Genomic DNA, 16,664 nt, shown 5'->3' with positions numbered 1-16,664 from the left:
TCAAACAGAACTTTTCCTGTTTGCTCAGACTGGACACACAGGGGAGTATTGCTCCAGGATTTCTTGTCACACCTGATCTGGAGCATTCTCCCCCTACATGTGATCAGGTAGGTGGGCATGATGATCCTGGCAGACCCTATAAAGGGGCTAGTCACGCAGCCATCTTCCTCTTCCTCTCTTGCTCTTGCTTACTCTTATCCTTGATGCCTTTTGCTGTCTGTTGGCTCTCAGCCAGCAGCATATGGGCTCACCCCCCACAGAGGATGAACCCACACTTTTCTCTGTAATGGTAACTGCAAGCTAAAGCCTGCCTTCAGGACCATATGGTGAACTGAACGTAAGTACACCTTATCATGACTTTTAAAAGAAGACTGTTGAGTCATTATTGTTTTTAAGAGAGAACTAAAGCTGGACCACAAAGAAGGCTGATTGCCAAAGAATTGATGCTTTTGAATTATGGTGCCGGAGGAGACTCTTGAGAGTCCCACGGACTGCAAGAAGATCAAACCTATCCATTCTGAAGGAAATCAGCCCTGAGTGCTCACTGGAAGGACAGATCCTGAAGCTGAGGCTCCAATACTTTGGCCACCTCATGAGAAGAGAAGACTCCCTGGAAAAGACCCTGATGTTGGGAAAGATTAAGGGCACAAGGAGAAGAGGACGACAGAGGACAAGATGGTTGGATAGTGTTCTTGAAGCTACTAACAAGAGTTTGACCAAACAGTGGGAGGCAGTGGAAGACAGGAGTGCCTGGCGTGTTTTGGTTCATGGGATCATGGAGAGTCAGACACGACTAAACGACTGAACAACAACAACAAAACAGTATTTACCAGGAACAATCCAACCTGGACAAGCCAGACTGGATTGCTTAACTCAAATGATTCTCACGAATCCATCAACTAGCTTCCTACAACGTACAAGGGAATGTGCTCAGATACTAGCTCACTAGTGTGAGTGAGGAAGGATAATATTTAATCAATATATCCTCTCCTACTATCCTCAACATCCCCACAATTTTGGTAAGCCTAAGTGTATGCAGCCTGAATCCAGAAGGAACATTGAAAGATAAAGCATTATTTGTCAGTGGCAGCCAGCTGCATCTCTACTTGGGAATCGAATGCTCAGCACAACCTTCCTAGGCCGTTTGATAACAGAAAGAGGTACATTTCAATCTTGAGTCCCCAGATGTTGTTGGATTACAACTCCCCCCATCCCCAGCCAGCTTGGCCAGTGATCAGGGGGATGGGCATTGTTGCCCCAACAACTTCTGAGGATACAAGGTTGAAGAATGTAATTAATAATAATAATAATAATAATAATAATAATAATAATAATATATTTATACCCTGCCCATCTGGCTGGGAAAGCTAAGGGATATTGGGAGATGATATACACAGAAATAAAAAAGATGCTAATGTTGACACACACACACCCTCCCGGAGATGTACCTTTTGGGTATAATGGAGGGTGAGATATCCAAGACTGTATTAAATCTGTTTCTTTATGCAACTGCTGTGGCCAGAATAGCCTATGCACAAATGTGGAAGGACAAAAAAATGGTCCAACAAAAGAGGATTGCTAGAATAAGTTACAATATGTAGAGTTAGTGATGCTGACTGCAAAGATAAGAAACCAGGATGAACATACCATAGGAGATGAGTGGGAAAACTTTGCAGAATATTTAAGAATTACAACAGTTCTATAAATCCCCAAGTAAAACCAGACATATGAGTAGCAGCTAAATTAACTAGAAGGAGTGGAAGGTTATGTAACACAACTAAGAGTCAAAAGGAACCCAAAAGGAACAACTAAGAGTCAAAAGGAACCCATGGAGGAAGGTGTGGGGAAGTCGAATAATGTAGAAGGATGATGAAGAATACCGTGAAATGGATGTACCAATGTACTGTAAAAGCATAAATATTTTTTAAAAAAGAATACTGTCACAAAAAGCTACCATTAGACCTGCAGCTATACTTTTGTGAGCTTTCAAGGTAGCAGAAAGGGGGCAGTCCTGAATTATTATTTTGTTGTTGTTATTCCAGCAGGTTCCATAAAGACAACAGAGAACGTGCCTGTTTAAGGGAAGGGAATTGCAAATGGCAGAGGCCACACAGTGAGACAAACTTTCAGGTGTTCTGATCCCAGGCTGTACAAACCAACACTTCAGGCTGTTCAAACCAACACTTTGAACAGGTAGCTAATTGGCAGTCAGCAGCCGCACCTTTTCTCTGTAGCACTGGGAAGGAGAGGTAAGGTGCCGTTGAAAAGGAAACAGAAACCAAGTTTTATATGATCTGGCTGGGATCCAAAGCACTTTCAATGGCATTCCACTCGTGCCCATGGGGCTTTTTAGCTCCCCCTTCCAGCAGCAGCCCCCCCCCTACAAGCCAAAGGACCGTGCAAAGCAGCAGGCCGCAAAGAGGGAGGCATTGATACTGCAAAGAAATGCCATTTTTTTCTGCGTGTGCACAGAAGCTCTCCCTTTTCATGTTTGGGGCATGTTTCCGGCCTCAGTTTCCTATGCAGTGGTGCCCCACAAGACGAATGCCTCGCAAGATGGAAAACCCGCTAGACGAAAGGGTTTTCTGTTTTGGAGGTGCTTCGCAAAACGAATTTGCTATGGGCTTGCTTCGCAAGACGAAAATGTCTTGCGATTCCTGGGGTTTTTTCCCCGCTCCCCACCCCCTTTTTCTAAGGCACTAAACTGCTAATAGCCTTTTAGCAGCTAATCTGCTAATCCCTTAAGCCTTTAATAGCCGCTAATAGCCGTTAAACCGCTAATAGCGCTAATCCGCTAATGGGCTTGCTTCGCAAGACGAAAAAACCGCTAGACGAAGAGACTCACGGAACGGATTCTTTTCGTCTTGCGAGGCACCACTGTAATTGATTTCTGCGCAAAGCGTGTTCTGCTTCATAGAGAGCACGTGTTGCAGTGGGGTCTGAACAGGCCACTCCTCTGCTGCTGGGTGGGTTAGTATGGATGACCATCCGCAGTGATTGGGAGGTTGGGTTACTGGGCAAATTTTGGTGTTGCCATTTCCCTAAATGGACCAAAGGTTATAAAATCAAGTCACACAGCACTGACTGGGCTCTTTTGCTGCGTGCATCGGATCACCCGCCCTAATCTAGGGCTATTGCGTTGACCTTGCTATGCCTGTCATGGGGTCGTCTGCTTTTGGGGCAGGAGCCTGGTAGGAATTTTGTCCATTTGGCTGATTGGCTGGTGCCATTTGGTTTTTGCCTAGCAAATCGTCACAACTTGTAAGGTTGCGGTTAGGCATTGGTTAAAAAATGGGTTGGTGGAGGGGTAAGTGCCTGCCCCTCCAATGCTGCTGTGGAAAGGGAGTTCCGTTAAAGGAATCCAGGGGCTTGCCATTCTTTCGTCCGTATCCCTGAATGGGGCTTAGGGCCGCACAAGCCCCCGGGAGCATGGGGGGGGGGGTGAGGGTCTGGTGCCTGGGTGTGGGGACAGATAGTCATAACCAATGCCTAAGCAACCACTCACATTTATGTATTTTATTAAAGTTGTGGCCAAAATTATGCCAAAAACCTTAAACAAAAATTATGTGTGAATTGTGAATTATTTAGGGGTGGCTTGGGGGACCTTGACACGCAACACCCAGAGTTATGTTCTATGAGGCAATATCCAGAAGAAGAAGAAGAGGAGGAGGAGGAGGAGGAGGAGGAGAAGGAGGAGGAGGAGAAGAAGAAGAAGAAGAAGAAGAAGAAGAAGAAGAAGAAGAAGAAGAAGAAGAAGAAGAAGAAGAAGAAGAAATTGTACAACATAAAAACATGCTCATATTATGAAATGCACTGAGATCTGCGGATGAAGGTTGGTATACAAAATTAATTCATAGTAATAAATCAACTGCTGAGAAACTTACTCGCCCATCGCTTGTGAGTAGTATAGAATCGCTCTTTATATCCCGGTGAATGACTCCTTGATTGTGCAGATAGGACAGTGCTCTTAGGACAGACAGACAGACAGTAGCAATCTGTTCTTCGTTCATTCTGGAATTGTTAAAAGAAAGCAACACATGGAAACAAATCCTGCTGTAGTGTTTTCATCTGCTTCAACTCCCATCATCCTTGACCACTGGCCACTGGAATGATGGGAGTTGTAGTCCAACAATATCTGGGGACCCATGGTTGAGAAAGGCTGTTCCATTTGGTGGGAACAGGCAGGGAACAGGGGCACTAGGGAAGCAAGTCTAGTGTAAAAGACTAAGGTGATGTCGGCCGCTTCCAGGAACTTTTCTCATTATGAGACTTTTGAGGGTGAGCAGAGAGTTTGTTTGGATCCTGGGTGAGAACTCGGAGACTGAGAAGGAAGGAAAATGAATTGACATTGATTTATATGCATTAGTCACTTTGCATTAATGGAACACTTTAACATATAACAGTGCAATTTTCTAATATTTAAATCTGTTGTTTTTTTAAACTTTTTGTACAGCGCTTTGAGATGTTTTCAACATATTAAGTGGTATAGAAATTAAATAATAATCCATCAATCTAATTTTTACTTTTATTAAATTATTTTGACACAGCATCAATGGGCGGTAGCTCATTTGATAGACTCAGTCTCAGAGTTGTGGGTTTGAGTCTCACATTGCGTAAAAGAGTCTTGTACTGCAGGGCGTTGCACTAGACCTAAGGGTCCCTTTCAACTCTATGATTCCATGATTTTATGAACAACTTCACTATACAGATAAGCTTGAATTCACACAAAAAAATTGTAATGAGTTGCAAGTTGTGCATAAGGTTCACCCCCCCCTTTTTTCCTCACAGCAATCCTGTGGTGTAGGTCAGGCTGAGAGGAAGTGACTAGCCAAAGGTCCCCCAGTGAGATTCATTGCTGGAAGTGGGATCTGAACCCTGGTCTCCCAGGTCCTGGTCTTAAACTCTTACCATCCCACTGGCAAACAACAACAACAACAATCTTTATTATGGTCCAGAGACCCAACAAATTGTTACAAAGCAATGCACAATTCATACAGCCTAAAGGTAAAGGTAAAGGTACCCCTGCCCGTACGGGCCAGTCTTGACAGACTCTAGGGTTGTGCGCCCATCTCACTCAAGAGGCCAAGGGCCAGCGCTGTCCGAAGACACTTCCGGGTCACGTGGCCAGCGTGACATCGCTGCTCTGGCGAGCCAGAGCCGCACACGGAAACGCCGTTTACCTTCCCGCTAGTAAGCGGTCCCTATTTATCTACTTGCCCCCGAGGGTGCTTTCGAACTGCTAGGTTGGCAGGCGCTGGGACCGAACAGCGGGAGCGCACCCCGCCGCGGGGATTCGAACCACCGACCTTTCGATCGGCAAGCCCTAGGCACTGAGGCTTTAACCCACAGCGCCACCTGCGTCCCGTGCGCCACCCGCGTCCCGTCGAACCCTCATACAGCCTACCTCCAGGTTAAACAAGCATTTTGTTCAGAATATAGGGATCATTGGTTCTTGCAACCACCGATAAAACCTTTGCCACCTTCTAATGTTCTAGCATTTGTCTGGTCTTCCAATAGGAACCTGACATAGTGAGCCTCTGATTTTCCCGGGAAAGGTACCAACAAGGGTAGTATCAGTTCAGCCCTGGCTTGCTCATATTTTGCACAGTGCAACAAAATATATTTTATGGAATCGATGTCTTGAGCACATGAGTAAAGTCTGTCCTGGTAGGGAACACCTCTCAGCCTGCCATCCAACACTGCAGAAGGAAAGATGTTTAGTCTGGCTTTGGTGAAAAGCCTTTGATAGTTTGGTACTGTCAGGTTTTTAATGTAAGATGTTAACTTAAAGACATGCCCATATTGAACTCCTACTGCCAGTGGACTACAGACTGTGTGTGATTGAGATCGCAAGTCACTGTGTGCATTATCCCATAATCTTGCTTTAACATCTTTTGGGCACCTTCATAACCCAGGTAATACAGTTGGGGGGGGGGTGACTGACCAATAGAGGTGGCTTTTTAGCCATGGTTTTCTGCCATTTGCTGACAAATTCCTCATTGGTCAGGTGTTGGTACAAACCCTTCCCTAAATCAAACAATGAAATCCTGAGGCAATGTTTTAGGGCAGTCCACCATGCTTTTACCCGGGTGGCGCTGTGGGTAAAAGCCTCAGCACCTAGGACTTGCTGATCGAAAGGTCGGCGGTTCAAATCCCCGTGGCTGGGTGAGCTTCCGTCGCTCGGTCCCAGCGCCTGCCAACCTAGCAGTTCAAAAGCACCTCTGGGTGCAAGTAGATAAATAGGGACCGCTTACTAGCGGGAAGGTAAACGGCGTTCTGTGTGCTGCGCTGGCTCGCCAGATGCAGCTTGTCACGCTGGCCACTAGAGTCTGTCAAGACTGGCCCGTACGGGCAGGGGTACCTTTACCTTTACCACGCTTTAGTTGAAATTGGGCATTCACCAGCTTCTAACAGAAGTATGGAGTTGGGGACACAATTGGGTACCTGCAGCAGAGATCGTAGAAATTTTGCCTGAAAGCCATCTAGCTTTGGCAGGTCCCCATTATGCCAGACATTTGCAGCGTACAGGAGTTGGGAAATGGGTTTTGCATTGAAAACCCTTAAGGCTGCTGGAACATATTTGCTGCCCTTTGTGAAAAAGAATCTGAGTATGGCTAGCTTTGTGATCTCTGCCTTTTGAAGGGAGGTTCATTGGCAAACACTTGTGAGCACTCAAGACAAGGATGGAGCCTTGCCTAATGAATGGTCAGCAGCTAATCACAACCCTGGCTGTGGTCAAGCCATCAGGCACGATGAACATTTTGCCCACTGTGGCCTCATGTTATTTATCTAAATACTGTAAAGCCTTCAACGAAACCTTAGAGAGACGGCCATAAAATGTTCAAATAACAAGAAAGGAGTGCTTCTAATGAATCCCGGCCCTAATGACAGCACTTAAGAGTTTTCTGGAAGCATCTGTTTGCAATTAAATGCCTGCCAAAATATTTGGCACGGTGACTAACAGTTCAGAAAATAGCTCCTAATGAAAGCTACGAGCTTGTTGGTTTTTTTAGTATGTGGGCTGAAGCGGGTCTTTAAAATAGCCACAGCAGAAAAGTTACAGAGCAAATGAGATTTTCCCCTACTTGAGAATCAGCTAGTGTAAAAGAATTAAGCACACAGACTTCCAAGTTGCTCAGGCGCCAGCACATCCATGTTGGAAATCAAACCCACCACACTTCCCTTGTGCAGCGTCTTACTGATACATCTGATGGTACAACCAAACTATGTTTAGCAAATTCACAGGTTGCCATGGAAACGACAAAGGCAATGAATAGGAATTAGCAGGCTAGGATGTACCCAATGTGTATGTCTCCCTCCAACTACTCTTCCTCTGTTGTTGTTGTTGTTGCTGCTGCTAATGACAGAACGGTGTAATGTGTTGACTTAATGCTAATGCCAAATCCTTTCCACTATTTTACAAACTTTACCTTCCTCTATATGCATGCTGATGCTCCACCTACAGGGGTTCAATTCATTGATGTAAAGGTAAAGGACCCCTGGATGGTTAAGTCCAGTCAAAGGCGACTATAGAGTGTGGCGCTCATCTTGCTTTTCAGGCTGAAGGAGCTGGCGTTTGTCCACAGACAGCTTACCAGTTCACGTGGCCAGCATGACTAAACTGGTGCAATGGGACACCGTGACAGAAGCCAGAGAGCATGGAAATGCCGTTTACCTTCCCTCCACAGTGGTACCTATTTATCTCCTTGCACTGGCGTGCTTTTGAACTGCTAGGTTGGCAGGAGCTGGGAAAGAGCAACGGGAGCTCACCCCGTCGCGGGGATTCAAAGCACCAACCTTCCGATCGGCAAGCCCAAGAGGCTCGGTGGTTTAGACCACAGCACCACCCATGCCACCCTGATGTAGTGAGATCAAGCTAGTTTCAGCGAATGGAGGAAGCCCTTGCAGGCAGCCAAACAATGGTGCAAACTATCAGATACTTGGAAGGGTTGGCTTGTCTTAAAACGTACCCATTTCATGCAGCTTACCTGGTGTGAGTCACTATGTCGGTCAAAGCACCACCTTCTAAAAACTCCATAACAACCCACAGCTCATCTCCCACAAGGTAGCTGTTGTACATGTCGACCACGTTCTCGTGATGATAGTCTCTCATTATTACAACCTTAAAGAACAGAAGAGGAGAACCTCTGAATAATGTGCTAATGGGTTTTTGCGCATCTGTTGTTTTTTAATTCACATAGGCCAAATTGTAAATATATTTTTATACAGCAGCCGCAACACACACACACACACACACACACACACACACATCTTTTAAAAAAAGAGTTTTAATGTGAATTATCAGCAAAATAACATTGAACTAAAACATATTGACCTTGAACTAAAACGAAATCCTTATGTGGAACTGGGCTTTAGGTATATGTTTGGTCGAAGCACACAAATCCTGCCTGGTAACTCTGGACCTTCTCCCAGTGAATTAAAAAAGTGACTTGCAATTTGAAGCAATGAGTTTATGATTGTGTAAAGGGTTCCTGTGCCCACAGCAAATGTGTAGAAATAGAATTTGAGGTGGGTGCAGTGTTGGAGTGAATCAAGCTGCTGAAATGCCTCTTCCCTAAACTATGAAAGACGCAACACAGGAGCGCTGTTCTCCATTGCATCTTGCTGGCAAATGGAGAGAGAGAAAGCTTGCCCTGTATAGGCACAACTTGGCTCTCTGAATCATGAATTGTACATTTCAGGAAGGTGGCACGAATGCTTTCTATAAAGAGCTTTGGGAAGACAGGGAATGGGAACAGGCTGGTCCCATCTGAGTGGCACTCTATGGCCACTGCCAGCACTGCAGCAGATGGTCTGGTGCCAGCATCTACCCTCAGAGAAGAGTGGTAGCATGGGGGCAGAACATGTACTTTGCATGCAAAACATCCCATGTTGCATTCCTGGCATCTACTGTAAGGCCAGGGACAGACTGTGAGAAGTGAGGTTACAGGGAACCAGACAGGGCCTTCTTGGTGGTGGCGCCCACCCTGTGGAACGCCCTCCCATCAGATGTCAAGGCAATAAGCAACTATCTTACTTTTAAAAGACATCTGAAGGCAGGCCTGTTTAGGGAAGTTTTTAATGTTTAATTCTGTATTGTGTTTTAATATTCAGTTGGGAACCGCCCAGAGTGGCTGGGGAAATTATTATTAGACTCCGTTTCTGAAAACTCAGAGAGCCACTCCAGTTAAGGTGGACAATTTTGAGATAGATAGAGGAACTCTTGGTTGTGTAAGCCGGTGTCCTCAGGACTCTGGAGAGCACCTGGATCTTTCTGGACCTCCTTGCTTTAGCTTCCTGAACGCAACTTTTCCTTCATCGCCTTTGGCAACTTAGAATGAGATTAGCAGCTTCTGGGGGCAGTTGCCAAAAAGGGCTGTTGAAGGCTCTGTTTTGTTTGGAGCTAAGGAGATAGTGGTAGGGAGAGTAAATGTTTTTGTTACATGATGATTGGAGAAGGGTGACTAAATCAAAGCAATGGCTTCTGTGTATGAGAGAGAAGTCCTGGTTTTAGCTAAGCCCTCCCTAAACTTTACATCACACAGACATCCAAGAGCTCACAGAGCTGTCTTTCAAGACATGTGGATATAGAATATGCCTTTTAATGATACTTTGTCCAATTCAGTGCCATCCTTAAGACAAATTAGAATTGATGGGCACAATCCAGAGGCATGCTTACCTCTACAGTGGTACCTCGGGTTAAGTACTTAATTCGTTCCGGAGATCTGTTCTTAACCTGAAACTGTTCTTAACCTGAAGCACCACTTTAGCTAATGGGGCTTCCTGCCGCTGCCGCTCTACCGGAGGACAATTTCTGTTCTCATTCTGAAGCAAGGTTCTTAACCCAAGGTACTATTTCTGGGTTAGCGGAGTCTGTAACCTGAAGTGTATGTTACCCAAGGTACCACTGTAATTTTATTTTATTTTTATTATGTTTTTAGTCCACCTTTCTTCCAAGGAGCTCAAGGTGCCACGCCCAGATCTCCCAGCAGTGGCGTAGCGTGGGTTGTCAGCACCCGGGGCAAGGAAAGTAATTTGTGCCCCCTAACCCGTGGATTTGCGCCCCCTAACCCTAACCCCCAGATGTTGCGCCCGGTGTGGCCGGCCCCCCCTGCACCCCCCACGCTACGCCACTGTCTCCCAGTTCCCCATGGCTTTCTGACCTCTACTTAAAACCAATGGGCACAATCTAACAGTGTGCTCAAGCCCAGTTGAAATCAGTAGGGTGGAAGCACCTTCCCACACTTCCAAAATGGCGTACCTCGTTGAAGAGCAGTTCCCTTCTTTGCTGCTTCCTGAGATCCATCTTCTTCACTGCAACTTGCTTCCCCGTGTGCTTCTCTGTGGCAATGCAAACGATACCAGTGGAGCCTTCCCCAATTTTGATGAAGTTGTCCAAGTACTCCCGAGGGTCACCAGGGCTCACCACCAGCTGCAAGGCCGCTCGGAATTGCTCGTGAGAGACCCGGGAGGGCTGTTGGTCTGAGGAAGAGCCCCAGCTTGGTGGAGGATAAGCACTTGAAGTGATGCTCGGGGAGCTTGGGTAAGAAGCTGTGGAAATGTAATGTGAGCTTGGCTGGAGAGAAGGCTGGTGGTGATAGTGGGAGAATTTGTGATAGACTGCTGGGTACTGGTAGCCACTGCCTGAATACGTGACTTTGCTTTGACTTTGAGGTAGCTTGGTTGGGCCTCGAGGGTAAGTGTCTGACCCAGACAGCGGTGGGCTTACAACCATCTGTGCTCGATCATAATCCAGCTGTGAAAAGAAGCAAGTCAACAGGTAAGCGTGGTTTTACGTACATTGAAAGACCTACGTTGGCTCCCAGTATGTTTCCGAGCACAATTCAAAGTGTTGCTGCTGACCTTAAAAGCCCTAAACAGCCTTGGCCCAGTATACCTGAAGGAGTGTCTCCACCCCCATCATTTAGCCTAGACACTGAAGTCCAGATCCAAGGGCCTTCTGGCAGTTCCCTCCCTGAGAGAAGTGAGGTTACAGAGAACCAGGCAGAGGGCCTTCTTGGTAGTGGCGCCCACCCTGTGGAACGCCCTCCCATTAGATGTCAAGGAAATAAATAACTATCTGACTTTTAGAAGACATCTGAAGGCAGCCCTGTTTAAGCAAGTTTTTAATGTTTGATATTTTATCGTGCTTTTAATATTCTGTTGGGAGCCACCCAGAATGGCTGGGGAGGGTATAAATTATTATTATTATTATTATTATTATTATTATTATTATTATTATATAAATATCTTTATTGCGGTCCATAGACCCACAAAACAGTTTCAAAACAAGATACAGTTAAAACAACAAAAGAACAGGCAAAAGAGACTGAGGTAGTCATTTTGTTATGTCTAGAGCATGACGGTCTTTGTTTCTTGCGACCTCTAAAAGAAACTTTGCCACGGTCTGTGTATATTATTATTATTATTATTATTATTATTATTATTATTATTATTAATAATATTATTATCATTTTGAGTGTGCCCAAATAATGACAGGATGTGATTGCTCTTGTGGCATCTCTCAAGTTGGGCCATCTGAGCATGGCCAGCTCCCTACTCAATGCATCTCTCAGGAACCAAATGCTGACCCCTACTAAGTGGGTAGCTTGGTTAGAACCAATTGGTACTTGGCGGTACCAATAATGCCAAGGTTGCAGGTTCGATCCCCACATAGGGCAGCTGCATATTCCTGCACTGCACGAAAGGGTCCCTTCTAACTCTACCATCTATGATTATATCAGTGGTTAGGGAAGGGAGCAACTGATGGCTGCAGCTGGAAGCACCTGGTTGAACTCTGGTGCAGGTAGATTGCAGGCAACTGTCATTCATAGGGTGGGTCACAGGTTGGGGGACAGCAAATGTTTTGGATGCCTAAGATCCCAGGTTGAAACCCTGGCATCTCCAGTTAAAAGGATCTTTGATAGCAAGGGTGGGAAATATTTCTGCCTGTACCCTTGGGGACCATCAGGCGGTCGGCACAGGTGACACTTGGTTAGATGGGCCAGTAATCTGATTTAGAACAAGGCGTCTTCAAATATTACTGATTTCCTGCTTTTCCAAGACGCATATTTCTCTGACTCTAGTAGAGATAATTGCAGCCGATTCTACAGAAGCCAGATGGAGGGGAGGAACCTGTGGCTGAACTCCAACTTCCATCAACCCTGACCGCTGGCCACGTTGGCTGCGGCTGATATGGAGCTCCATTGGCTTCTCATCCTTGGTCTTCAGACATAGCCTTCAGACCATGGGCACAATCCACAAAGAAATTGTCCTGCACAATCTGCATTGAACTATCGCAGGTCCCATTCATCTCAAGTTCAGAAGAACTTCCTACTAGATTTCACCCTACATTTGTGTCCTTCTACCATGGGTTGCAGAGCTACTAAACACACATTGTGGGTTGCATAGCTGCTTCCACAGCACATGTGCTCTTGTATACTGGAATTGCAAACCTGTGCACAGTTAAGGCAGGTCTCATCGACTTGAATGGGATTTTAGGAGTCCCATTATGTACCTTATTCACAGCTCAGGTCTTTACAGTTATTCAACCCTATAGCAGATATGCCAATCTCAGCACCTTTCCTCATCAGTGGAATGTGACCATATTATCGCTCTCCAAAATTACAGTGACTATTGTCCTCTCTGAAGCAGTCTGGGTTTTTCTTGCACTTTTATTCAGCCCAAATCCGGGGTGCTGACTTACCCCCCACCACACACATTGGGGGGCAGGTGGAATCATGTGATATGGGGGGGGGGCAGAGGGCAAAAATCACCTTCCACGCCTCCCACCCCCACCTGGTAGGCCAGAGTTCGCCCAGCAGGCCAGTGTTGTCCCGGCAGCAGCGGGGGATGTCGGTCCTCTCAATTTGGGGGGGTCAGCCCCCCGCCTATAAATATTGAGGGGGCTGAAGCCCCTTCTGCCCTCTATAGTTGGTGCCCCTGGTTGAAATCATCTACTGGTAGAATCTGACCCTACAGACTGCTACATACCAGATATTTTTAAAATCCACAGTTACCTTTTGGGCATCTCTTTCGAGGCAGAGGTCCATGCCTTAATGCTCCACATCTGAGCATTTCTGGGCTGGTTCCCCCCCCCCAAAAAAAGCTTTACCCACCCCCCACCCCTTTAAAGCTGAATCAGAGCAAATGTCAATTCAGATCTCCCACAGATTGATGTTTGCTTTGATTGTGAGGTTGTCACAGTGGAAGCTCTAGAGCTGCCTTTCTCAACCTGTGGGTCCCCAGACATTGTTGAACTACAACTCCCATCATCCCTAGGTAGCAAGGCCAGAGCTCAGGGGTGATGGGAGTTGTAGTCCAACAACATCTGGGGGCCCACAGGTTGAGAACCGCTGCTGTAGAGCCACAAGAAAAAGGTGTTTGGACACGGAGCTTTAAAGAGCAGACTATGCCTGGAAAGAGTGGAGAAAAGCTTAGTGTGGATAAGACCTTTCCCTTTCATACTGTTAATAGGAAGAAGTTCCTTTCATTTGGCCAGCCACTACTGATCTGCTCTGATTCTAGCTGACAGTGGTTTGAGCAGAACAGGTGCTGCTGCCGCCCTGTCATTCTGACAGCAGGATGGAACACAACACAGTGCAAAGAGCATGTGCCACGTAAATCTCTGATACATTCTCTCCCGCACCCCCTGTAATGAGTGTGAATAACCGTTTCTTGATGGGGTTAGAGGGGATATTATTGCGCAACATTTATTGGCATTCTGAAGCCTGTGAAGCAACACAGTTTCCTATCAAATGAAAGTCCATCGTGACAGATTGATGCAGCAACATCTGTTTGTACAACACGCAACCAATTTCCCTGACCATTCCCCTTGTTTGACTAGACAGGAGATGCTCCATACTGTCCACAACAGTTCAGAAATAGCTTAGTTTACAACCCAGTCTTCAGAACAGGCATTTTAATGTGCCTAAGGATAACAATTTATCAGAGGCCATACATTAAGTCAGGTGTGGTGGAATCTGCAGCCTTTTAGATGTTGTTGGACTCCAATTCCCATCAGCCTAAGCAAGCATGGCCAATGGTCAGGGATGATGTGAGTTGTAGTCCAAGAGGGCTGCAGCTTCCCCACGCTTGCATTAAGCTCAAAAAGAATGAAATTGCAATGAGTTGCTATAGCAGGCTCCTGCAAATGAATGGCGATTTCCATTCTACCACATACTAGATTATCAACTAAAGGTTTAATTGTAGATGTGATCTGATTAACCTTTGGGACTGAAAAGAACCAGACAAAAGCTAGCTGTTGGATAGCTCAGCCAGTAGAGCATGAGGCTCTTAATCTCAGGGTTGTGAGTTGTGAGAAGACTCTTGCTTTGGATTTTTGATTCTAAAATCAAAAGCACGAGGCTGCTGAAGGTAGCTGAGTACAGGCCATTTGATGAGAATCAGGCTTAAAATAGCCTTCAAAGATGGCAGATATCTGGTATGAGAGGATGGGAGTGGAATCGAGCAACACTTAGAGAGCCCTGGGTTAGCCACCCCTGCCTTATGGGTAAATTGCTGTAATGCCAGTGGTTCTGTATGGAGCACAAATATCCTTGGTTCAAGACATCCTTTGACCTGTTTGGGTGGTCTTAGCACCTCTGAACATTTTAGTTTCTTACTCCACAAAAGGATGTTGTACAGCGGGGGGAAATGCGGACATCAGCAGGTGATATGATCAGGAGGCCGGGACATCTTTCCTACGAGGGAAGGTGAAAGTTTTCAAGGAAAATGTGTGTGTGTGTGTGTGTGTGTGTGTTTGAAGAATGGTGTTCACAAATAAAACTGAATGGCAGTAGATTCCATTTTGATGAGAGCGAGGACATACCGTATTTTTCGCCCTATAGGACGCACCGTCCCATAAGGCGCACCTAGTTTTTTTGGGGGGAAATAAAGGAAAAAAATTATTTCCCCCCCAGGCGCGGGGTTGGGGAAGCCCGAGCTTCCCCCGACCCCAGCCCCCAAACAGGCAGCTCTCTGCAAGCCGTGGGAGCCCAGTGCTGGCTCCCGCTGCTAGCGGAGAGGTCCGCGAAGCCTGGACACGCTGAGCTCAGCGCGCGCAGGCTTCCGCATGCAGGCACCTCTCCGCCAGCAGCGGGAGCGATCCCGCTGCTAGCGGAGAGGTCCGCGAAGCCTGGACGCGCTGAGCTCAGCGCGCGCAGGCTTCCGCATGCAGGCACCTCTCCGCCAGCAGCGGGAGCGATCCCGCTGCTAGCGGAGAGGTCCGCGAAGCCTGGACGCGCTGAGCTCAGCGCGCGCAGGCTTCCGCATGCAGGCACCTCTCCGCCAGCAGCGGGAGCGATCCCGCTGCTAGCGGAGAGGTCCGCGAAGCCTGGACGCGCTGAGCTCAGCGCGCGCAGGCTTCCGCATGCAGGCACCTCTCCGCCAGCAGCGGGAGCGCTCCTGCTGTTTGCGGAGAGGTCCGCGAAGCCTGCATTCGCCCCATAGGACGCACCCAGATTTCCCCTTCATTTTTGGAGGGGAAAAAGTGCGTCCTATAGGGCGAAAAATACGGTATTCACCAAGCACATAATTCAGTTATGGAATTGGCTGTCATGTGGTGATGACTACTGGTTTAGATGGCTTTAAAGGGGGGGGGGATGTTGAACAAATACACAGAAGACAGATCTGTCAATGGGGCTTTATGAGGTGATCTGTGCTGGATACCAGTTTCTGTTGAGAGGGGAACAGCCAGAGAGAGGTCTATTGACTTCATCTTCTTCTTCTTGTGGGCTTTCTGGACAATGTAAGAAACAGGACGCTTGGCTACATGGACCTTCAGTCTGATCCAACATGGCTCTTCTTATGTTCTTCACAGTATGAGCTATAGGTGACTGAGGTTACCAATGGTCCACTGAAATCAATGCCAATATTTCAATATGGCCTTTCTAAACCTGAATCTATCACAATAACACAATGAGGAAAGGCACAGCTCAGTGGTAGAACTTAGGTAGGTCCTAAGGTCAGTCCCTGGCATCTCCAGGAAGGGCTGCTGTCAGTCAGCAAAGACGTTATTGAGTAGATGGACCATTGGTCTGACTATGTGGACCATACAGCAGCTTTGTATGTTCTTAATACAGTGGACCTAGAACTTCCTTGTTCTCAGAAGGCATTTTAATTCAAGTATTTTATTTATGCTTCATTTAAAAGCTGTTTACCTTAATGCTATTTTTAAGGTAAATACTTTTCTCTAGGCATATGAAGCTGCCTCCCAGTGGGTGAAATTTGAGTCTGTCTTGATTGGTAGTGCCCAGCTAGCATTGGTTCTCCAAGGTCTAAGGCTTTGATAGTACCAGCTACCATAAGCCCTTGAACTGGCGATGGCAGGGAATGAACTAATGTGGGCTTGAACAAAGGATCCTTCTTTCATCATTTTTTTAAATAGCCACTTTTCATGTGGTTTTACTATGTTTAACTTTATTTAAATTTTATTCTAATTAATGGATGGATGGATCAATTGGTTGAAAGCCAAAAAGCTGAACTTATTAACAATCTTTAACTGGTGGAGAGTACCACTAGCAAAGACTCAAAACCAAAAGATGTAGCATCTCCACATAACCTGTAGGAACAGATAATTCACAGGTTTAATGGTCCAGACATACCATGTGTTTGGATGAAGAGATATTGGAAAAATAGTTCCCCAGCTTCCTTTATAATGTTAC

The 16,664-nt window shown here is 46.3% G+C and overlaps 1 protein-coding gene across 5 annotated transcripts in view; it reads right to left on the bottom strand.

Moving 5' to 3' along the window:
- PAK5 (p21 (RAC1) activated kinase 5) overlaps positions 1–16,664 on the bottom strand; it is a 114,150-nt gene that overhangs the window by 10,794 nt on the left and 86,692 nt on the right. For all 5 annotated transcript variants that reach the window (XM_083431944.1, XM_083431946.1, XM_083431947.1 and 2 more), the window contains 3 exons: positions 10,262–10,756; positions 7,989–8,122; positions 3,885–4,011 (listed from right to left, as the gene is read on the bottom strand). In XM_083431944.1, the coding sequence (XP_083288070.1) occupies positions 3,885–4,011; positions 7,989–8,122; positions 10,262–10,756 (756 nt within the window). The remainder of the gene's footprint in view (positions 1–3,884; positions 4,012–7,988; positions 8,123–10,261; positions 10,757–16,664) is intronic.

This window comes from Podarcis tiliguerta, assembly GCF_965153285.1.
Source record: "Podarcis tiliguerta genome assembly, chromosome: 3".
NCBI classification, from domain to species: Eukaryota; Metazoa; Chordata; class Lepidosauria; order Squamata; family Lacertidae; genus Podarcis; species Podarcis tiliguerta.
Note: the sequence above shows the minus strand (reverse complement) of the source record. Positions and strands in the feature narration are given on the sequence as shown.